The sequence below is a fragment of the Podarcis melisellensis genome (genome assembly GCF_964234715.1).
Source record: "Podarcis melisellensis genome assembly, chromosome: 2".
In the NCBI taxonomy this organism is placed as follows: domain Eukaryota; kingdom Metazoa; phylum Chordata; class Lepidosauria; order Squamata; family Lacertidae; genus Podarcis; species Podarcis melisellensis.
This window is the reverse complement of record NC_138529.1, coordinates 35295193-35318881: the sequence shown is the minus strand read 5'-3', so window position 1 is coordinate 35318881 and position 23689 is coordinate 35295193. Positions and strand designations below refer to the sequence as shown.

Here is a 23689-nt window from a genome sequence, read left to right as displayed (position 1 = left end):
ACAGATTTCGCGCGCGCGCTCCCTAAAGATCAGTTTCCGCTCTCCCTTCGCCGCCATTTTGAATCCAATACTTCCTCTTTTTCGACAGGCGCTATTTGAACGCTTAAAAAGAAATAAACCCGCGCAACTTGTAATAAACAGAATCTTAAAGAACATATTTTCATATTTGATTCGTCAAATTTAAAAACATTGCATAGTCCTCAGGAACAGACATTTATGTATAATACGTGTGTGTGTAATCTCTTCCGGGGTTTCAAACCTAACGGCGCCTGAGCGTCCAAAACCCTGTAATTAAGTTTACAGTATCTCCCTTGACGGCCCAGTTGCACCGCCAGCGCGTTTCAATGACTTTTTCGGTTGAGAAAACGAAAACGGATTTTTAATTTGAATCGGCCCAGCTCCGGGAGTAGGAGGGGGGAGGGTGGTCTCGCGGTTTGCTTCCGGGTCACAGGCGGCCATTTTGTGGCGCTTAAGTGCTCGGGGAAGGGCGGCACCTCGCTCATTTGCTCGTGGCTGCGCGGAGATGGTGGTGAGCGAATGAGGCCTTGTCCGCGCGCTTGAGACCCGACCGCAGGTCCCGACACCTGCAGCCCCAACGGAAGAGGCCTTCGGCCGCTACTCCTCACTCCCAGCCCTCTCGTCACGCGCCTTCTTCCCCCCCACCCCCGTCACCGCTCCGCTTCTCCGGCGTCACCCCCTCCTCCCTTCCCTTTCCCCCCTTTCCCCTCCCGCTGCTATGAGTTACGGGCGGCCGCCGCCGGACGTGGAAGGCATGACCTCGCTGAAGGTAGACAACCTGACTTACCGCACCTCCCCGGACACGCTGCGGCGCGTCTTCGAGAAGTACGGCCGCGTCGGAGACGTCTACATCCCCCGCGACCGCTACACCAAAGAGAGCCGCGGCTTCGCCTTCGTGCGCTTCCACGACAAGCGCGACGCGGAGGACGCCATGGACGCTATGGATGGGGCCGTGCTCGACGGGCGGGAACTGCGCGTCCAGATGGCCCGCTACGGGCGGCCGCCTGATTCCCACCACAGCCGCCGGGGGCCCCCTCCGCGCCGGTACGGCAGCGGAGGCTACGGACGTCGGAGCAGGAGGTGAGTGGGGGGGGGGGAGAGAGAAGGCCCCGCGGCTGCTTCGGAGGCCAAGGCTGGGCGGGTGGAGGGGTGTATGGAAAGTGGGATCTTTGGCGTGTGAAGGTAAAGGGAGTGATTGTTGCGAGTAACTTGAGGTGGCAAACGAAATGCCTGTGTTCTTTGCGGATCGCTTTGGCTCAGGTCGGCGGGAAAAGAGCTGGGCCACGTGATCCCCGAGGGCGAGGGATCGAATGGGCGGCGCGGAGTTTTCCCCTTTAGGCGTCATAAACGAGATCTGGCCGGGAAATAGCATTGTGAGTTTCTAGCCGTTATTCAATCCGCCCTTTTTTCTCCCTTCTCAATCCTTCCTCTAACCCGCCCGCTCTCCGCAGTCCTAGAAGACGTCGTCGCAGCCGGTCCCGAAGCAGGAGCCGCTCCAGGTCCCGAAGCAGATCGCGCTACAGCCGCTCCAAGTCCAGATCCCGCACACGATCCCGGTCTCGTTCCACTTCCAAGTCCAGGTCTGCCAGGAGATCGAAGTCCAAGTCCTCTTCTGCCTCCAGATCTCGCTCCCGATCGAGGTCCAGGTCCAGATCAAGAAGCCCCCCGCCTGTTTCAAAGAGGGAATCGAAGTCGAGGTCCCGTTCTAAGAGCCCTCCTAAGTCTCCCGAAGAAGAAGGAGCTGTGTCATCTTAAGAATATGGTAACGTGTCTGGCGGCCTACTGTATTTGCATGCTGTATTGTAGCACTCTAGTGGGTATTGGGTCTTGAGACAGGATTCTAGCGTAAGTAAATCCTAATGGGGCATGTTCGTTTCTGAGGAGGGCATTTTAGCTTATGGCTAATAAAATAAAATGCAATTTTTTACAGAGACTATATTTGTGTTTTGTTGCAATTAATAGCTTGCTTTTTAATATCTATTGTTTGAGACGCAACCTATTTCTGAAATGACTATTTCTTACTGTTCTTACCCAACATCTGCATTTTCCCCTTTAAAGCTGCGGTCTCCTGTTTGCTTAAAGAATATTGGCCAGTATTGCAGATTTTAACTGATTTGGCTGATCCTCCAGGGACCAGTTTCTGTGGGCGTGTATTGGAGCAGGTTTGTCTTTAAATGTTAAAGATACACTATCCTGTTAATGACCAATCAGTCCTGTGTTTACAATGCTGAACGGCATCCAATATTTTTAAAAGTGGAAGGTGAATTGCAAGAGCTAATGGAAATCAGTTATCTAAAGTACGATTGTGGGCTTCTAAGGATATGTAGGGTGGGGAAAATGGATAGTGTGTCTTTAACCTCCCTCAAATTGTTTGGTCCTGTTTTTTCAACGGAAGTGGGCCTAGAATTGTTAAGTTACACAACTATTTAATGATTCTTCAAGGTTTTGAATAAGAACTGATGCCTAATGTGAATTGGGCTGGATTCAGGTTAAGGGTAGTTCGATCTTAGACACTATGTAACATCAATAATGGAGATTCAACAGTATCAAAAAATTCTCATGCTGTCTACATTAGTATCCAGTATCATGGTGGGAGGTGGGCATTGCACATTTCTAAAACAGTGAGACAAGGCCAGTATTACTAGGAATCTGAGAGCATCCATAAAATATGGAGGACATACAAAGGGGTACCTTGCTGAACTATACCTTTTTCAAACCTAGATACCGTCAAAAACATGAGAAACCTACATAAAGGAAGCCCTGGAGGAAGTACGATCGTTAGAATCGCCAGTCCATTGGAGAGATCCCGGCACAACCAACCAGCTGTTGAAAAGGTTATTTTGTAACACTTTGTCTAACTTTTACTTTACTTTTGAGCCTCAAATGGCAGACTTTTACATTTATGTGCCATTTTGTTGCTATTATTCAAATTTCTTGTAATTTAGTGAAGTGAACGACTACAGATTTCATTATTGGCTTGGATATGTGAGGTAAAATTTTCATTTTTGTTCATGTAGTGCTGATTTTGCAAATAAAAGTGATAACTAACTTGCTTCCTCAAGTTTATTAAAGATCTATGCAGCTGTGATATGCTGAATAGCTTAATGCTGTCCACATGCTCAATTTTTGCCTTTAGTCTCAAATTCTGAAATTTTTAATTCAAATGCATTTGCAAATACTTCGTTGAAATAGTATCTACAAGTCAAACGTTAAACTTTACAGCTGACAATTATTTTGAACAATTTGTTTTTATCAGACAAAATTCTAATCTCTTCTCTTATGTATTTTTGTGCACTAGGCGCAGTTGTGTAGCAGTTGAGTAATGCTGGTTAGCTGTTAAGGTGGCGTGTTGCAGTGCAGAGTGCTTGGCTGTTTCCTGTTTTCTCCTGATTGCTCCTGTAACGATGCCTTGTCGTGCAGAAACAAATGGCTGTCCAGTTAATTATAATTGCCTGACAACTGCACTTCCAGTCACCCGGGCCTTGCATAAAAATAACGGAGCATACAGTGAGCACATCTAGCTGGTGGTAAACACACCTTATTTTTTTCCAGAATGGTAAATTAGACCATCTACATATGTGAACTTGGATATAAACAAATGTAATGTTAAAAGCATTTGATTCATTCCTCTGTAAGTTCTGATATGGAGTATCTCTTACAACATTCTATACTATAACCACTGTGTCTGTAGTTTAATAAAACACTTACTTGGTGTTCAGTTTTTTGAACTCTTATATCCTGACTCTGCTTTGTATGTTAGAAGCGAACAAAATCTGTCATCCTATTTCAGAACAGTAGCTAATGTGTATTAACCTTCATTTATATATAACAAATCACATTTGGAGTACTTTTCCTTTGAAATGTGTATGAATTGTTCCAGATTTGCAGGATAGGTGTCAATAATGTACCTCTACAGTACACACTATATAGTAGAGCACACAGATGGGAATATTGCACATAAGTCATTGGAGGTGTTTTTCTGGGTAGTGGATACATGAAGTAGGAAACTAAACTGACTAAGCAGAATATGCTATCTTAATGTGAGAATGGCTGCACTAAAACTTTTAATAAACATGCTGTGTACATTGACAGCTATGTTGGGGGGCAACTGCTACTTCACTGCTTAATGTCGGGGGAAGAAGACTAGGATCCCTTGAAATGCAAGGAAAAGCACCACCTCATGGTGCCACATAACTCCATTTACTTAAGAGCAGGCATGGAGGAGCAAGATGTGTTGGCCTTGAAGGGGAAGATGAAAAGGCAGGCTAAAGAGGAACCAATAGGATAGGCATGGCCAAATTTGGCCCTCCAGCTGTTTTGGGACTACAACTCACATCATCCCTAGCTAACAGGACAAGTGGTCAGGGATGATGGGAATGGTAGTCCCAAAACATCTGGAGGGCCACATTTGGCCATGCCTGTTAGAACAGCATCTATTGTAAACTGGCTTGAATGTACAGCTTGCTAGTATATCCAACACAAATGTGTTAGAGGTAAATAACTTTTATTTTAAAACACATCAAAGCAAACCTCTCTTTTAAACAGTAACAGGATCTGACTTGGTTGCTTTATTTGTTGTGAGGATCAGCATTTCAATAGTATGTCTCCCCGGAAGAGTAGAACCTGCCAGTTGTTCCTTGTTGCCCTCAAAGGATTGCAAGGGCACAGAGCTGCTTTCCATTTCCCATTTGTGAAGCAGTCCTTCAATAGTCCAGTCAGCACTGAAAGAAACACCAGTCAGCACTTGAATCTTTATCATTCAATACCTAGGCTTGTGTAATCGCCAACGTATTTTAAAACTGGCTCCTCAGTAACACTTCAAGGTTACAAGTCACAGAACACCTTGTAAAAATACAAAAATGGTAATAAACTAATAGTGTGCACATTTTAGACCAGGGTCCATCAGTATGCCCTGTGAAAATGCTTGAAACAAAATACCAATACAAATACAGCATACCTCCTGATTTGATGTGTGGTCCAGAACTGAGCATGCGGATTCTTTTCCATTAGGTAGTGCACTGTACTTATAACATCTTCAAAGTCTATGAAATAACGAAAGTATTTAATGCAATAATACTGTAAAAGTGGTGGCATTTTACTTTTGTGCCTTTTTTACTTTGGTCTTTAAAAACCTAAGCTGCCATTTATTCCATGTTGGAGAAGGGATATAAATGTGTAGAAGTTTGTAAATTATTTGCACTGTATTTTGCTGTACAATGGCATAAATACTGTTATCAGAAGTATAAGTTGTAGTAACATCTATTCTAAAAAGCCTCTTCATATAGGCTTTGTTCTTTTAGAGTGTGTGGGGCTTTCATCCAGTTTTGCACATAAGTTCTGTCTGTTTTTCAGATCTTGACCCAAGTTTCTACAGAATGGGTAGTGAATGAGACTGCCAACCGCATCCTTGGCCCATGGCTATGCTGGCTTGGGCTAATGGGAGTTGGGGAACCAAAGGTTCCCCACCCTTGCAACTATATTATTTATCCAGCTGAATAAAAGTACAACCATTGTATCTGATTCCCATTTCAAAAGAAACTTCCCATGTGACAAGGGCAGAAGAATATTACTGTACACTGTTCACACACACACACGGGTGTGGGTGTGTGAGAGAGAGATATCAGGTAGTTTTACATAGCCTTCACTGGTCTGGACTAATTTTTTGAAGAAAGCGCAGGTGGAATATCTACCACATGCCGATAAAAGGCCACAGTGTATGTTCCCATGCTGCCATGATAATGGTTATTTGCAGCTCCTAAGATAGTAAAAATTAAATGATTACAAGCACATAAAAGAGTGAGGAAGGTGTGTTGCTGTCCTATTTGTGTCAGGTGCCCAGTTCATTGTGCTATCACTTAAACAATTGAATCAACACTATTCATATTATAGTTCATCAAGCCATGGCTTGATGGTGGAGTAGACACTTCACAGACAGGTGTCCTGGGATTTGGCTTCATTAAAATACCTTGGGTAACGAGAAGAGTTTGAAAAGTTCACTACATGATATCCACAGCAGGTCGAGATAGATTACAAATCCTCACAGCCAAGCTGATGAGACTTAAAAGTCCCAACAACATCTGAAGGACCACATGTTCTCCAGCCCTATAGACTAGTGGTTCTCAAACTTTGTTTTTACTATTTTGCTAACAGTCTTGATGGACTTTCTTTTCTACAAGTTGCAAAAAAAAATTGTAACTACAGTTTTCATTTCTGACGTGCTTCCAGCTTGAAGGGATTTTTGTTGCTGTTCAATACCTGTATTTTTAAAACCATCACAGCATTATGAAAATAGTGGCCCCCAGGTCATGGCATTCTTAGCCTGCTTAAGAATCTGGCCCTCATCAAAACTACATCCAAAAAAAAGTGTAGGACCAAGTTTTTTTCACATAGACCTTTAGCAATAGAAAATGCTGACCAAGATGAGTAATGGTCCAGAACAGCTTCATATTTTTTGTGGACATGTTGGCCAGTCTGCTCTTGTTGGAAAGAAGACTGGAATATAAGAAAATGAATTCATTTACATATAATTGACCAATGATACTTAGTCTGATATATAAACGAAAAGCAAATATTTGCTACTTTGCTAGATTTCCATGAGTCAGTAATTTAAGAAAAACTCCCATTTACTTTCAAAGTTGCTCTATCCTAGTATACTCTTGCAGTGCCTCAAATCAATGATTTACCATTTCTGTCATTGCAGAGCTCCCACACTTTGTGTTTTGATGATAGTTTTAGGAATTTCAATATACTGGAGACCAAGTAAAAGTTCATGTCAAATACTTAATTCGCAAATATTCTAAGAATGACACCTGGACCTTTAAGCAGGAAGGAATATCCTTTTTTATTCTTTTTAATTTCATTCATATATATATATATATATATATATATATATATATATATATATCAAGGGGAATAATACTTTCTTCACCAATAACACACATGGCAGACAGGAGTGGCCAATAAGAGCTGAGGAACTACTCAGGTTTTTGTAGCCACCATTCACCAATTTAATTTGGTGTCAAATTCTATGCTATGCTATCTTCACACGGATGCTCAGAACATGCACAGCAGTAGAGTTACCTTCTGGTTCGAAAAAAACGTCGGATGCCAAAATAATGTCCACTGGAGGTAAGGCCAATAGACTGGGTGATACATGACCCCAGGTGAGTCCTATGACATATACTCCTGAGAGGTTATTCATCTGGCAGCTTCTTCGACAGTTGTCCAAACACTGAGGGGATTCTGCGTTATCTGACAATATAATTTCTGCTCCGCATTTTGCTGCCACTATCCCAGGAAGACTCACACCTGCTCCAATCTAAACAGAGTAAAAACCTATTTTTAACACCAAATACATGTGTAAGGAGTTCAGAACTTTAGTACAGCGTGGGTGTGTTTTTTCCTCATGATCATTGTTAACTGCTAAATGACACAAATGAAAACATACCAGCAGTTTACTCACCAGAAGCCTCTTTCATTGCACAATCCGATTTCTAAGGTCTTTTTCTACTTAGAACCATTCTAGAAAGTAATTTAATCTTTGATTAAGTGTTTCCTTCAAAAATGAACTGTCAACAGTTGTGGTCTGGTCTACATTTGCTTGTTGCAGTTTTTTTAGCAGGAAAGCTTGAATGGGAAAGTAGGTATAATAGTTCCATGGTCTGCTACCCGATTGATATGGTCCATGTCCCAGAGATTTATGGAACTAGGGATTCCTGAATACTATAGAGGATTTTCCAGTGGATAGAGTTGATCCTGTCAAAGCCCTCTCTGTTGCAGAAAGCTAGATAACATCTGAAGGGTCACACCCATGTTTTAAAAACATAGTTTTACTTTATTTTAAAATGATAATTTCATACTATAAACCTATAATCCAAGGTGTTGCGTTTCGATGTGTGTTTTCAGGGCCTACCCTATTCCTGTGACTAATCTGTTTTCACTTTTTAATTGTAAGCCGCACTGAGACCTGCTGGCAAAGGGCAGGTAAATTTTATAATGAAGATGATAATAAAATGATTACGATGCTTTACCTCCAAAATTCTCTTGCCGCAGACTAGTCTTCTATGAAACCACACATATTGGGCCAGAACCACTGCACAGGGCCAAACGTACATGCCATATTGGGGATCAAGGACCTGAAAAAAGGACATCTTGCTGTGAAACATGGTTGATCCAGAAACATTTTTTTAAAGAAACATGATACAAGTGCATTTTAAGTTTTCATCAGTTTTCCTTTTTGTAATGGGATTTTTCATTAGAAACCACATACTGACAGAGAGCTGCAATTGCAATTGTGTAATACGTCAAAGGGGAATCATGTTTGTTTTGCAGAAGACAATTGTTTTTTCCTGCTGGGTGTCCATAAAAGGAGTTGCTGTCATTGATCAGCTATACAGTGCCAGTGAAGCAAAATGATGGTTGCTGGTTGCCAGCATAACCAATTATAACCACATATGTAACACAACAACTGAGACCGTTAACTTTTATTTAGATGGCCAAGCAACACTACCATGCTACCATGTGGAATGACTCCAGGATTTATTAGAGTCTATGTAATCTAAAGTGCTGTTACAATCTTAAATGAGGCTAGCAGCAGCATTGAACATTTGCACATTTTAAAGAATGTCAGTGTTGCCACTATTATTCCACCAGTAATGTGAACTCTTGTAACTTTATCATAGTTATAATCAGTGCTTTTTTCTAAAAAAAATTGTTTAGGGGTACTCTCATTTTGACCCAAGAAAATCACCATTTTATAGTTTAAATCGAAGGAAATAAATACAGTACAGTAAATAGACAAAAGCACAAAGATTCACAAAATATTTAGGGGTATGCATCCCCCCAGAAAGAAAGCACTGGTTATAGCCAATGTCAAAAAAAGAAAAGATGTGTTATGGAAGCTTTGTCAACCATACGTTGTATTTGCTAAATTAACACATATAGATAAGAAGTCAAATTACCTATAAAGCACTTGTGCATAAAGGACAAATACACAAACACACATACTGTACTCTTCCTACTATTTTAAAAAACATAAATGCAAGCTGCTGAAGTTTTGACCCAGTCTGGCACATCACTGAGGCATGAACCAAACATTAAACATGTGCAAATGGTCGAGACAGTGCAGATATGCTGTGATTTTTTAGTTGTGAGAGAGTAGAAGTGGCAAAGATCTGCAGAGCAAATAGAAGCTTGAGATACAAAAGAGACGGAAAAATTTTCCTGAATTCATTGATTTGTCCTACAAAATGATCACCTGTACCTTACTCCAGTGATTCACAAATAATGGAACAAATTGTGCCAATGGATCACAGGAACATAATGGAAGAGCCATCAGATTTCCAGCTACTGATGAATGCTAAAGGGGAAAATCAGCATAATGGACTAACAGTGCAGTCTTGTACATCTCTACTCAGAAGAATGATCCATTTAGTTCAATGGGATTTATGCCCATGTAAGTGGGCACAAGGGACGCAGCACTTGTGCCAGCGCCTGCCAACCTAGCAGTTCGAAAGCACCCCCGGGTGCAAGTAGATAAATAGGGACCGCTTACTAGCGGGAAGGTAAATGGTGTTTCTGTGTGCTGCGCTGGCTCGCCAGATGCAGCTTGTCACGCTGGCCACGTGACCCGGAAGTGTCTCCGGACAGCGCTGGCCCCCGGCCTCTTAAGCGAGATGGGTGCGCAACCCCAGAGTCGGACATGACTGGCCCGTATGGGCAGGGGTACCTTTACCTTTAAGTGGGCACAAGATTGCAACCTAAGTGGTTTCCACTTTCAGATCAATACTTGAAATTTAAATAGTCCTGAACTAAGATGAAATGTTGTCATTGTTACCTCCTCGTCAACAGATTTGAAAAGAAGCATTACTTTTCTTTTGCAACAGAATGCCCTGCCAAACCTTTGCAGGGTGGGACTAAAATAACAAGGCTACCTTTTCATCTTCACAATTCGTTTTATTTTAAAACAAAGCTTATCCCCCCAAAATAATATTTTTAAAATCCTATAAAATTGCTCTTAGTTTTCTCCTAGGAGTTAACATCTAAACAACTTAGTTGATTTTGCCTATCAAAATAAATTAAGCAGCTTTCATTAAAATGTCTCTAAGTGGCAAGCAACACCAAATGATTCCTGAGCAATTTACTAGTAAATGCAGACCCATTTGATACATATATTTCTATATATGTATCTCCTGCCCCATATTTCTTCTGCTTTAAATTGCGCAGTTCCAAATTCTGCTTCCTGCAAATACGCATTTAAAAAATGATAATGGATCAGCACCTCAGGAATAAGCACCACTAGCTGATCTCTTTCTTCTTCCTCCTCCTCCTGATGCTCTCCTGCAAACCTGTACTCCCTCACACTGAATTTGCATTCCGGCTCGCACATGGGAACCCTTTTCCCCGCAAGAAGGAAAGCTCCCGATACATAGACAGACAACCATGAGGTGCTTCCTGAGCTTTGGCTGTATCTTACTCGCTTTCGACTGATGTCTAAGTGGACCATTCGCAGTCAAGAACGTTAAAGGCGTCTTCCGGCCAAGCACCCTATCGCAGCTAGTTACGAGGAGGGTGGGATTAGGAAAAGCAGCAGGCGGGTTGATGGAGTTTGTGCTGCAGCAGAGGTCCCTCGCCTTTTGATTTTTGTTTTACTCAAGTCTTCATGGTTCGGCAGGATGTGCTTCTCAGGCGTTCCCCTGGAGTACCCCTGTTGGTTCAATGAATGCATTACTACTCCGGAGTTAATAAAATAAAATAATAATCTGATGAGGTGAAATGCGGGGACAGAACACCTGAACCAACACACAGCGAAGAGCAGCTGATAATGGCCAGGAGCTTTCGTGGATCAGAGCCCACTTCGATGCATGGAAGTTTTTAGTTCTTGGTTCTTTTTAAAGAACTTCCGTGGGACCTACTTCCATCCGGTGCACGATATCGGGCACCTGTGATCAGACCCACGTTGCGACGTGGTCCTCATCCCTGCGCAAAGTCCGGAAATGTCTATGGGTTGTTAGCAAATAAGGAATGCAACATGTTGTTTCCAAGAAATATAAAGCACCTTCCACTGCCGGAGCATATCCCGCATGCTTTGTCCATAAATTGCTGCAATCGTTTGCACACTTGCTGGAACTGAGCCACTGACTTTAAGTATGATTCAACATGCATTGTTTAACCATCTCCTCGAGCGATGGTTGCAGCCTTTAATGCGTCTCTTTCTTTGCTGGAAGGGGTAACTGTCGTGTAGCAAAAACGAAGGGTGGGATTCAACGAACTTCTACTCAGAGTACACCTATTGAAATTAACTTGAAATTAAATTGTTCTTGCATTTCAGTGGGTCTACCCTGAGTTGAATACCACCCAAAGAGTTGTGTGTGTCTCCTTATGAACACATGCATTGGGGCAAAAGCTTTCATGACCTCAATGCCGCTTCACGGTGCATCTGAGGAATCTCGAGCCCACGAAACCTTATGCGTTAGAATTAGGTCTTCACGGTGCCACATGCCTGTGTGATTGTTTCTCTTCTTTCAGCCTCTCCTCTCTTACAATCCAGACTGACATTGGGAATGGGCTTTCTGACCCACGCCAGCCAGCCAGTCAGATCTTATGCACCATTCCTCCCTAAACAGCAGTGAAGTTCCCGTTGTTGTTGTTTTTAATAATAAAATACAACAACAACGGCAAGAACCTGCCACAACTTTTGCCCATTTCAATGCGGCGACGCATCCCCTTGAAGGCGGGCGACTGTCTTCTCAAGATGGCGGCGGAGGCGGCGCCGCTTCCTCCGCCCTCCTCCAATCCTTCCCTCTCGGCGCCCTCTTTCCGCTGCCAGGGTCATCCAATCGGCGCTGCCTGCGCGAGGGAGGGCCGAGAAACGCCGGCCAATGGGAAGGAGCGATGCCTGGAGGGAGGCTGAGGAGGTAGCGGCGTTTGGCGGCGGAGCGAGGAGGCGCGGGCGTGAGGTTTCTGGAAGCTGCGGGGCGCTGCTCCTTCGGGCGGGGTGTCTCCGCGAAGGATCCGTAGCCTGAAGAGACGGCGGACGAAGGAGGAGGAGGAGACGGCGGCGAAGGCGCCGGCAGCGGGAGCATGAACCACAAGAGCAAGAAGCGCATCCGCGAGGCGAAGCGGAGCGCCCGGCCGGAGCTCAAGGACTCCCTCGACTGGACCCGGCACAACTACTGCGAGAGCTTCCCGCTTAGCCCCGCAGCCTGCAAGGTGAAGCGGGCGCGGGGAGGTGAAAAGGGGCAGGAAAATGGCGGGGCAGGGAGGGGGAGAAGGGCTGTGGGGCGCAGGGAGTCGGGGGGAGGCTCAAGGCCGGATCCTGCGTGAAACCGGGCAAGGTTAGGCAGGTGCCAGTCCTCCCTAGGGGCAAAGGGGCTTAACCCACAGCAGCCACCCCGTGAACGCGTGCCCGTTTTCCACCACATAGGAGGGAGTATGTGTGTATATATATATATATATACTGTATATAATATGTAAACAGGTATGGGGAAAGCAGAAGTCGTGTGATCCCTTGAAGACTAAGGTGTATTGTGGTGTGAACTTTCCTGGACTGGAACCCGCAATCACCAGAGGCTGCTTGTATGCACTTGCATGCTTCACTTAACTCTGTGGCGCAAGCTGATAGATGTCAGCTCAGAAGCAAGCTACTGTACCTTGTTCAGTGGGGTCTACTTTCACTTAAATGGGGATAAGGCTTTAGTCTTGTCAGTGCAACTGTTGCTGCAGATTTGAGGTTTTCCCCATTGGCATTTAAAAAAAAAGTACTTTGCAAGAGCATAAGTAGCTGCTCTTTCCCTATTTTCTTCCATTTTTTCCTGCTTTCTCTGACCATGGAACCTAAGGTGGCATATAAGTGGTTTGCCAGGCGGTGTCAGACTGAACATCTCCATAGTTTCAGCTATGTGCCTTCAGAGCACACCCTGGGAACAGAAAGCCGTTTGGCACTGTCTTGCCATCCATGGTTCTTTATTTTATATGGTACAATGACCCAGAGAGAGTGAGTTTATGAGTGTATGCTGTGAAAAGTGGTAGAACACTTGTTGCTGGAGATCTGGGAAATAAATCGGGTGTTAACTCAAGAACATTCGTATTCTCAAGAAATTGTATAAATCTTGCCTCAATAGTCTTGGAGGGGAAGCGACACAAAGTAGAACTTGTTATATACAGCATTCTAAATTCGCCAGGTCCCAAGAGCAGTTGTGACCAAGTGAAGATGTCCAGGTGCCAGGATGGCACCTGACATCTCTGCCATCTGGAGGTTGAAGCCTGGGGATCCTTGGATCTTGACTGTCTTCATACACTAGCAACACATCCAGTTGAATTCTTCCCATTATATTTTATCTGCGCAATTAGAATGAATTTTAAGAATCAAAAAGTCTTACTGAAAAATAGAACTTTTGAGTTGTCTGGAACAGAAATGGCATCTAGACATTCTGTTTGGATGACTGTAATCCTGGTTTACGAAGGCATTTGCCTCCTAGTGTATATATCTGAGTTTCTAACACTGAATAAGGAAACAATTTTCAAAGGCTCATGGTGACAAGTTTCCTTATGTAACATAGAATCCTGTGTCATCTTTACAGTGGGTAGTTATCGAGGAAACATGAATCTAATGCTTCTTGTCTCGTTCTGTTCTTTGTATCTGTAACTCTATTCTCGGAGTGGAAAGCAACCTTTTAAAATTCAAATCATAAGCACACCAAAAATAGTCTGTTTCCAAGAATATTATGGACCATAAAATTACTCTTAATGTGTAATCCTCCGCACATTGAACTTGGTGGGGCTTCTGAGCAACTCTCCATATTATCAGGCTTCATGTGCTGCAGTTGTTTACAGATCTGACTGTTTGACATAACTTGGTTATCTTGAAACTTTGGAATCTTTATGGTGTGACATAAATGTAGGAGGGGAATCTGTTGATGTGTGTTGAAATACAAAGTAATATCTTATCTTAATGCATAGCAATTTAGGCATGAAGAGGAATGGAAATTTCCATTCAAGTACTTCACTATTTGTACAAAGAACTTTTAGCTGTAGCAAGAATCTTGGGTGCCTTTGGATTAAGTTGCAATGTTTTCTCTATCCCTCTGATTTCACTCATTGCTTCATGGTGATGATTCAGGTATACTTTTGAACAATTGGGATATTGTTAGTGCTGTGCCTCATTTTAATGAGGAATAAGAACAGAATCATTTAGAACTGCATGTTTTCAGTGTAGAACAAAATTTATGTGTTTTGAAGCTTTCCTATCTAAAGGGGGATCTGTAATTGTCAGTTTTATTGCTATATTTTAAATTCCTTTGTACACTGAGGCTGCCCTCTGGTATTTGTTTATCTGAGAGTAAGTCCTGCTGAAATCAATGGGGCTTCCATTTGAATAGACATGTATATGGTTGCACTGTTAAAGTGTTGTAGAAATTATATTAAAATAATTATTACCATACACAATGTTTTTCCTTGAGGGTGCCAGTTAAGGACTAGAACCTCTTGTATTTCATTAAGCATATCAGATTATCTGGCCATTTAAAAAGATATTTTTAAAAGTGTGGATCACATAGTGCTATTATTCAGATGCATTCAGAATAAAATCTACTGCCTATTGGTTGCCTGGATGAGTCTATGTCCTTGTAGAACTAAGGAAGATTTTTTGGGTGGCGGGATTTTAAAGACTGCTTAATGTATATTTCTTATTGACTGGTTGATTCAGTATAAGGCTTGCTCTGCACTTGTTCTGTGGAACTTAACATGGTCACTATTATTCTGCAGTATTAAATGTGCATTATCCTGCATTGAGAACACTTTATCCATCTTTCAGGACAATGTGGAAAGGGCAGACGCACTCCATTTGTCAGTAGAAGAATTTATTGAACGTTTTGAGAAGCCTTACAAGCCGGTTGTCCTCTTAAATGCTCAGGCAGGATGGCCAGCTCAAGAGAAATGGACCCTGGAGCGTTTGAAACGCAAATACAGGAACCAGAAATTCAAGTGTGGGGAGGACAATGATGGGTACTCTGTCAAGATGAAAATGAAATATTACATTGAATACATGGAGACCACGCGGGATGACAGTCCCCTCTATATATTCGACAGCAGCTATGGAGAGCACCCAAAGCGTAGAAAACTCTTGGAGGATTACAGGGTGCCCAAGTTTTTCACAGATGACCTGTTCAAGTATGCAGGCGAGAAGAGAAGGCCACCTTACAGGTATAAACTGGTTATTTGATGCCTCGGGATAGAAACAGCAAAGGGCAGTGATCTTTAAACAGATGCACAGTCCATCAGGGGTCCAACATTTTCCATTTTCCCTGCATATGCAGCATAGGTGCGCCAGAGTTGTTTTTATTTCAGAACTTTCACTAAAAGCTAACAAAAAACATAATAGGGAAGAGCTAATGAGAAATGGAGACACGTAAAAGACCCATATTTTACGGAAATGACCTTGTACTTCCTATGCCAACGCCAGATGTTCCTCCTCACTCCTACTGTCACCCTTTTGGTGTATCATTTACACAGTTTTGGCTTACATTCTTTGCAGTGCATTTTCCTATGCTTATATATACTTTTCATAGCTACATCTCAGGGTAATCAGGTTCCTTACTTTTTTGGGGGGTGGGGTTTCCACAGTTTCACACTCGTACCATGTTAACATATTTCAGTAACAAAATTATGGTACAGATCATTGGTTCCCAAACATGCCCCCCACAGAACTGTGCTAAGTGCTACATGATTTCCAAGTGATTTTTTGTTGCTTCTTTTATTTCGTTTACTGTATTTTGCTATATTACAATTTGCATTACATAGAATTTCAAATTGCAATACAATGTGAAAAATAAAATTAAAATGCCCCAGTCTCTTACACCTTCATTTTTCAAAAGGTATTCTAACTTCTGTTCTTCATTTGGGTAAAATTGGTTTCTTTCTTGCCTTCTGTAGGCTTTTTTTGACTATTTACTATTATTATTTATTAGATTTGTACACTGCCCTTTATCCATAGATCTCGGGCAGTTCACATTATGCTGGCATAATCATAGATTTTAATTTATTTTTTATATGCCACCAACCTTTTAATTGCCTTTGTAACATTTCTATGGAGACGTCTCCCCAGGTTCTGGGATAACCAGCTGGGCTGAAGAAGGGTTCGTCTTGGATGGGAGGCGGAATAATGCAATTTCTAGTTAAATGAATAGCAGGCTTGGAAAGGCCTCTGGAGAGCTTGGAGAAAGCTGCTGGTTAACCTAGGCAATACTGAACTAATGGTCTGACTTGTATAGAGCAGCATAATTTTTATCGTTCTTTCATCTCTTTGCTTTCATCTCTCCTCAAATACAAACAAAAGATAAAGCAAACTTATCTCAGACTGCTTTGGAAATGGAAAGAAAACACTTGCTTTTGAGAAACACGTTAAGGAAAATAGCGGAGTTGTTTGTAACCCTGCTGGGTTTTTCCCTTTGTGCAGATGGTTTGTGATGGGTCCACCTCGATCAGGTACAGGCATCCACATTGACCCCTTGGGAACCAGTGCCTGGAATTCCTTAGTCCAAGGATACAAACGCTGGTGCCTCTTCCCTACCAGCACTCCCAGAGAGTTGATCAAAGTGACTCGTGAGGAAGGAGGGAACCAACAAGATGAAGCCATCACTTGGTTCAGAGTAATATATCCAAGGACTCAGCTTCCCACTTGGCCTTCTGAGTTCAAACCCTTGGAAATTGTGCAAAAACCAGGAGAGACTGTCTTTGTACCAGGTAAGGGCTTTTATTAAGTTTTGTGCTGAAGTGAAGTTATAGAAGATACACTTCTGGTGCAGTATCCAAGCCTGGACAGATGCAAAACAAAGTGTCATAAGAGTTCTTCATAGATTCTGTTATGTTAGGCTGTGTGTGTTGAAGAAGGATGCATAGCAAATGTGATGGGAGGTAAACCTGAAATAATGTATACTTTAGCAAGGCAACTGAGATGGAGATGTGCTAAACCTTTGAAGATTAGGAAGTGGGAGGAAGCCCCTTGAATAATGTCCTTTCAGTTCCAAGCAGATTAACTGGCACAATAGGCGAGATAATTTGTCAGCTTTGAGACTTCCACGGTGAAATGGAAGCAGAAAACGAAAGTGGACTCCACTTGATCTTGCTTCTTAAAATTACTTTTGCGCTGTGTCTCTTGTTACATCTGTACAAACCTGCATCTCTCCAGAAAAGGTATATGAAGCAGGGAAGTAAACACTTGGACCCTCATTTCAATTTTTTCCTTAGGGAAATAATCTCTCTCCTTCTGTCTCCAACTTTTAATTTCAGAAACTCAAGTACATGGGTATTATGGTCTCTGGCAGGTTGGGGCTGACCCAGTAGCAAATACTGGTTCTGTGATCTGTGGACCAGATCAGGTTTTTGGCTTTTAAATGCACACTTCTAGGACGTGAGCCAGATGTCACATAATAACCAGACTGGAGTAGGCCTCTGTCTCTTGTGTTTTGAGGATTTTTGGTCAGTTGACAATTGTCTTTGTAGAACTGTTGATTCCGTATCAGAAATATATCACAGTCTTCAGTTAACATGAGTTGCCTTGTCAGTTTCCTTTATAAACTGTTTTTGTCTTAGGTGCTTATAACTTTCATAAGAAATGTGTAAATGTAATCAATTGAACATATCTTTAATTGTAGCTTCATATGTAAGGGAAATTAATATTCTCGTCATAAAAAGTCAGCTTAAAAATAGATCTCTGGTATTTGATACAGAGTTTCTGTGCAACATAGATTACATATTAAGTATGCCACTAACAGTGGAGGAAACAGAATTCCATTCTTCTGTGACTCCTTTGTTCTTTTAAAACCATACTGAAGCAAAACAAAACAGTTTTGTTTAAATACAATAGTTTTATTTAGTTGAAACAATAAGATCCCAAATAAAAACCAAGCTATTGTGCTTCCATTTCATTTATCATTTAAAGTTCATTGCGTCTTCTGTCTTACTTGATATATTGATTGGATGCTGTGGCTAACAGCCCAGCCTTCCACAGATTTATTTGGAAGCAAGTCTCACCATGTTTGGTAGGACTTCCAAGTAAGTGAACACTCTAAATCCTATTGAACCCAGTGAGGCGTACTTCCAGGTAAATCTGAAAGGGACTGGACTGCATCGTATGTTCTCTCTGTGGAAAATGTATAGAGTAGGTCCAGATCAGCCCTGACCATCAGCCATGCTGGCAAGGGCTGATGAGATTTGTAGTGTAATAAATTTGGAGGACACCAAGTTGGGGAAGGCTGTCCTAGGAGGATGGCTCACCAGGTGAACAGTCCCAGAGTATAAGGAAACCCTTTTATTTATCCACTGTTTGCTAAGCAGTCCCTTTTCCTCCTCTTATGTAGTGTCATGCTCTGCCACTCTGAATTTTCTTCATCGATGTCAGTCAGGGGTTGATTTGGGGACAAAAATACTCATTTTCATTCCTATATATGGGTTTGCTTTATTTATAAATTTATACCCTGCCTTTCCTCCCAAAGCAGGTTGTTTTTTTCCTTTTTCAGTTTGTTTATAATGCAGTAGGATATTGTTCTTCATTATTGTTTTTATGGTTTGGCCTTTGGTCTACATACTACATACTACATACTACTCTGTCCCCCATGTCAGGAAGGAAGATTTTGACATTGTTCAGTTTCACTTATCTCAGCTTGTCCTGTTATAAAGACCAGGGATTGTAGCTTGTAACAAAGTTGGTTGTCGGTTTCAAAACAAGCCAGCTTCAAATCCTGGTTTCTGAAACTCTCTTTTTAAGCTAGTCAGGGTTTTAAGAACATTTTCCTGTTCAAGTGAAAGTAAAATGAAATGCTGCTGAAGTCACCCTCTTGACTGTGGGGACGATGGGTTACATTAGTCTGAGCCACACAACTCATGCACATCATGCTGAACACTGCATGGTTTATCACAATGTGTGAAGATGACCACTGTCTACGAACTGGGGTTCTCTATAAAAGCAGGAAAAGTCTCAACTTGTTTTTGTTGTCTGCTAAAGCCTGGCCTGAAGTGATTTAGAAAAGACCCCATCCCTGAGTTTCTTGCATATTACAGAGTACTTGGGGAGCAGCTTTTGCAGAGGGCCTTGCCGACCTCTCACTGCTTTTTAGAAAGGTGAAAAATTTCTCCCCTTTCCTCACACTTTTAAGGCAGAGGTGACTGCCACTTTTGACCAAATTTGTAAACCTTTGTGTTTATCCCAAGACATTATTGGAATGAGTATTGTACAGGAGACATGGGTTTCAAAGATGCTTCTTATACACCTCTGTTTCCAAACATGCTTTTCCCTATTTTCAAGCCTACATTTAAAAATAGCTTCCTTCGTTTGGTTGTTTATAACCTTATGTGGTGTTGCATTTGTAGGTGGCTGGTGGCATGTAGTTCTCAATCTTGACACAACTATTGCTGTCACTCAGAACTTTGCCAGCTGTACAAATTTCCCTGTGGTGTGGCACAAGACAGTAAGGGGAAGACCAAAATTATCAAGAAAATGGTACAGGTGAGAGATGTGATCATTACTTCTGTGGTTTCCCAGATGCTGGCAGTACAAGCTAAATGTTGCTTCCTGCGTACGCCTGGAATGATGTTTGACAGAATATCTGAAAGGCAGAAGTGATGAAGGTGTACTTGTTTTTGCATTTTGGAAAAAGATTGTGGCTTTCTAATAGCAACATCTTGCATGTGGTCCAGAAGGAGAATTAGGCTTCTGGATTTCAAGATTCAATAAGGTGACTCAACTGTGTTTTAAAACATATAGTTTAAGACAGGGAATGCATTTGAACACTTTGTTTAAACTTACAATTACCAGCTATCAAATAAAAATGCTATTTCAGTAGTTGAAATGTATTATCATGGTGGAAAAGGATGTTTTTGAGCATAAGTTAAAGTTATTTTAGAAACAGATGCATTCTCACTCTGTTGTGAGTACTCATTTCTCAGATTACCTATGTGAGTAGTCTGATCTGGCTTCCCATTGAACTGATCAAAAGGAAAGGCCCATCTAGTCCAACATCCTGTTTCTCATTTTCGCCTTTCAGATTCCTTTTGAGACACTTACAAGCAGGACATATGGGCAATAGCCCTCTCCTGTTGTTTCCAGCAACTGGTATTTTTGGTGGCAAGCTCAAAGTTGCAATGGTTACATTATGGGAACAGGCCTGCTCGAACTGTTGAGTGAATTTGGATCACATTTAAGCAGCATATTGGGAATTGAGAACATCTGTATCCCATTTCTTATTTTACCTAGATACTGTACATGAGAACCCCAGTCAATATTGTTAAATTACTTTTAATAAACACTCCAAGTTGCATGTAAACACAGACTCCAGAATTGTAGCTGATGCATTTGGCTTGTGAAATAGTCTGCTGTGTCATATGGGCTGAAGATGCAAAATGTACAATAATGTTGCCATCTGCATGTATATCCATTAGTTTGTTTGCCAACAAATATTTCTTGAAAATTTGTCTTCAAGGGTCCTAAAACAGGAACATCCTGATCTGGCTGCACTAGCAGATTCTGTTGACTTACAGGAATCAACAGGCATTGCTTCTGATAGTTCTAGTGATTCGTCCAGCTCTTCAAGTTCCAGTTCTTCAGACTCTGATTCAGAGGTAAGTCACGGGTGGGGTTGTATGACAACAGTTCTGGAGTGGGGGATGTTGACTTTCAGGTGGTGTGCTTTAGCAAAAATGATTGCATCACTAGTTCTGGTCCCATATATAAATGGTTTCTATATTCCCCAACCACTGCAGATGATCTAAAAGGTTTTGATGGTCAGTAATATCAACAAGTGAATCTTCAGCAAAAGGTGGCAGTGTGGGATGTTCCTGTTCAGGGTCAACCATCATGTTTTTCATTTCCCCCCTCTATTCAAGCAACATTCTGTGGGGAGTGAGCACACTCGGTCACCATTGAGCTATGCTTGTTTTTTCTTCTTCTAATTCTTCTTATTCTAATTTTGTACATGTGATATGCCACTGTAAGATCTAGGGAGCTGAAAAAGTCAGTCTCCAGGCACAGTCCACCAAGGAATACTGAAGTGGCTTAATTTCCAAATCTTGGGCCAAAGCCCAACTGATATGGGTCCACCTCCACCTTTGGCCTAGATTCTAGAAGTGTAACCATCATGTTCAAAAATGAGACTTAATTGCATTCTACCCCATCTTTGGACATCTAAATAGGAATATAACAGACTCTTAACAGCTCAGATTCTAGGAGCCTCGTAATCACTTCAGATGTCACCATGAAATAATGCTGTTCCTCAGGCAATGTAGACATTATTATTGGCTAGCCATTATTACTAATCAGTGATCAGAATTGCTGCTTTGATAGTCAGGATTTATTACTGTCATTTCTTGTTTAGTGTGATTCTAGCTCTGAGACGGAAGGAATGATGCATAGAAGGAAAAAGCGAAGGACATGCAGCATGATGGGGAATGGCGATACAAGCTCCCACGATGACTGCGTGAGCAAAGAGCGCAGCTCCTCCAGGTGACCAAACAAATTATGGAAGCTCATCAGATTTGTGGGGCTGGGCTGCTAATTGCAGACAAGGAGTGTATAAGGGAGTTGTCCATAAAGGGAGGTAGCTTCACCATGTGCTTGTAACCCACCTTACCCCACACATCTCCTTTCTCATTTCTAATGTTCTAAACTGGGACTTCTATTTATCAAAAGTGCCTAGATTTCTTCACTTTTGATTCATTTTGATTGCTTGTCCAACTCACAACTCCTTAACTTGAAAATGGTAATGTTGTTAAGGTATAAAAATTCTATTTCTAGGAAAGAGAATCAGATTCCATGCTTATAGGGATGTTAAGTGCTAGAGCTGGCAACTGAGGAATGAGACTTGAATAGCTAATCATATCTTGGAAAATACTTCTCAGGTTTTTGTAGTTTTTTGTAGCCTTGACTTCATGTATCTGCGGTGTTGTAGATGTTGATGTTCAAATAGTAGGTCAGAGCTTATGCCTGGTAAGCTTCCAGTGGTGGGTGGTAGGTAACAAAGGAAAAGAAATGGTGTCTCTTGTACCACTGGGTCATTCTTCAGAGGCAGCAGGTGGATTCTGACCATACTATCTATTGTGGATCCTGTTGATATAAAGCTTAGGAGTTTCTGCTTTTAAGACAAAAAAAAATTGGATCTCTGAAGAGCTGTTGTCCTGCTCTTGGTAAGGCTTGTGGCTGAGGTAAACATCTTAAGATGGCATCTCATCTCTCTTGCTTTTGTGTTCTGAAGGCTAGCAGGATGGGAATTGTTGGGTAATTAAAGGCTCTTTCCCAGCTATTTATGTCAGTACTTTTCTCAGATATTCATATGATTGGCTAGCCACTTCTGATTCCGCTGCAGTAAATGTATTGAAGAACTGGAGCTACTTCCAAGAAGCTTGAGGTTCATTAGATTCTCTATGAAAAGTTTTTTTTACTGCCATCTTGCATAAGCTAAAAGATGCATGCCCTGACATGACAGGAAGTTGTGTTTTTATTTTTGTTGTTATTTTTGACAGGATTAGGGAATCTTGTGGAAGCCGTGCTCATCCCTGAAAGATAACAAGACCCCTCTAAAGGCAGTTGCAGCCAGCCAGCAGTCTTCTATTCTTCCTGTCAGCTGTATGCTTGGAGCTTTCTCAAGTCTTCACCACTCCTTTTAATTATTTTTTTAAATCCAAACTTCTACTTGCCATTACCTGCTGACTTCTTGCTTCCTAAAGGAGAAAACTAGAGATTTCTATGTTCTCAAAACTTTCTGCACTCCATCAAACAAGCTTTGTTATACATCAGAAGACAATGCTGCCCTCTGCAAGGCTGTGCTGTGGCTCACAACTCTGTGCAGTCGGCAAAAGAAAATGGGGAATATCTATTCAAAACGTAATCTTAAAAATAAGCAGGTAGCTCCTGAAAGCCTGTGTCAAGTTCCAACATTGTCATATGTTTACAAGTTGAGTTCTCGTGCACTACAACTGGAGGTCAGAACTATAACCTCTGCTGCATGTAACTAGTCAGCAGGTCCTTTAACTAGAGCACAAAAAGAGACACTGTGTTAGCTATATCCAACCAAGTACCCTTCTGTTGTGTAAAAAAATGATCACCCTGTAAAAAGCACCTTTTTGTAATTCTTAACTTGTTGATGACACCAAACCAACCATGGACTAATAAGATTCATGAGATATGTAATGTCTGAACCAGCAGTCCATTTCCACAATTAATATGCTTTCTATTTTAAAGAAAAGCTGCTGGATTTTGCAGTAAGTTTGTAAGTTTGCCCCAGAAAAATAGGTATGGAAGAAGCTGTAGTTGCCTCTTTTACCTCTCCCTGTGGGAGCTTCTGGAAACATTATATGAAGGTAAAGCTTTTTTATATGGAGTGTATGGAGTCTGAAAAAATACAATAAAAAACCCATTTTATGAAGAACTGCTTCTCTGCAGCCCAGAAACTTCCTACTCGTATCTGCTGTTGTAATATGGCAGGTATTTTTGTGTGTGTGTGTTTTGTCTTGAAATAAGATGTGGTTGTGTGTATCTTAAGGTAGCTGTATTCTTTCAGGATATGTTGCTGCTTCAAGGTTTTGTGTTTGGTTAATGGAGATGGGTGTTATGTGTTAAGATCGTCTTGTACCTCCATACACAACAGTCTCTACCCTGAAGGTCTGCAATATAGTGAAAAGGTCT

General features: G+C 41.8%; 3 protein-coding genes and 1 long non-coding RNA gene across 21 annotated transcripts in view; 3 read left to right on the top strand and 1 right to left on the bottom strand.

Moving 5' to 3' along the window:
• The first annotated feature begins 463 nt into the window (after positions 1-463).
• On the top strand, positions 464-3752 carry SRSF2 (serine and arginine rich splicing factor 2). 8 transcript variants are annotated; one of them, XR_014164972.1, is made up of 4 exons: positions 464-1098; positions 1470-1780; positions 2077-2180; positions 2740-3752. XR_014164972.1 is itself a non-coding variant. In XM_081898058.1 (3 exons), the coding sequence occupies exons 1-2, from the start codon at positions 737-739 to the stop codon at positions 1771-1773; spliced, it is 666 nt and encodes a 221-aa protein (XP_081754184.1). In that variant the 5' UTR covers positions 464-736; the 3' UTR covers positions 1774-1780; positions 2077-3752. The 8 variants fall into 8 exon arrangements, 3 of the variants coding, with proteins under 3 accessions (XP_081754184.1, XP_081754182.1, XP_081754183.1); XR_014164973.1 differs by having other exon boundaries at positions 1470-2180; positions 2740-2852; positions 3317-3752; XR_014164976.1 differs by lacking the exon at positions 2077-2180 and having other exon boundaries at positions 465-1098; positions 2740-2852; positions 3317-3752.
• A 751-nt stretch (positions 3753-4503) lies between these two features.
• METTL23 (methyltransferase 23, arginine) lies at positions 4504-11638 on the bottom strand. 3 transcript variants are annotated; one of them, XM_081898055.1, is made up of 5 exons: positions 10932-11638; positions 8049-8153; positions 7099-7336; positions 4976-5060; positions 4504-4739 (listed from the first exon to the last, which is right to left on the bottom strand). In XM_081898055.1, exons 1-5 carry the CDS (start codon positions 10935-10937, stop codon positions 4556-4558), a joined length of 618 nt encoding a protein of 205 aa, XP_081754181.1. In that variant the 5' UTR covers positions 10938-11638; the 3' UTR covers positions 4504-4555. The 3 variants fall into 3 exon arrangements, with proteins under 3 accessions (XP_081754181.1, XP_081754180.1, XP_081754179.1); XM_081898054.1 differs by lacking the exon at positions 10932-11638 and adding an exon at positions 10493-10650; XM_081898053.1 differs by lacking the exon at positions 10932-11638 and adding an exon at positions 10298-10486.
• Positions 5059-5812, top strand: LOC309362520. The gene is made up of 2 exons (XR_014164998.1): positions 5059-5589; positions 5636-5812. It is a non-coding gene; the product is annotated as an uncharacterized lncRNA (long non-coding RNA).
• A 264-nt stretch (positions 11639-11902) lies between the features above and the next one.
• The window catches only part of JMJD6 (jumonji domain containing 6, arginine demethylase and lysine hydroxylase), a 103487-nt gene continuing 91700 nt past the window's right edge, over positions 11903-23689 (top strand). For 6 of the 9 annotated variants that reach the window (XR_014164887.1, XR_014164888.1, XR_014164889.1 and 3 more), the window contains exons 1-6: positions 11904-12228; positions 14831-15219; positions 16472-16758; positions 19384-19519; positions 20493-20631; positions 21384-21511. Coding sequence is in view for 6 of the 9 variants with exons in the window: in XM_081897863.1 (XP_081753989.1) it covers positions 12100-12228; positions 14831-15219; positions 16472-16758; positions 19384-19519; positions 20493-20631; positions 21384-21511 (1208 nt within the window). In the remaining 3 variants the exon portion in view is untranslated. Of the gene's footprint in view, positions 12229-14830; positions 15220-16471; positions 16759-19383; positions 19520-20492; positions 20632-21383; positions 21512-22527; positions 23433-23689 lie in introns of those variants that run through there. The other 3 variants (XM_081897867.1, XM_081897866.1, XM_081897864.1) reach the window with 3 other exon arrangements.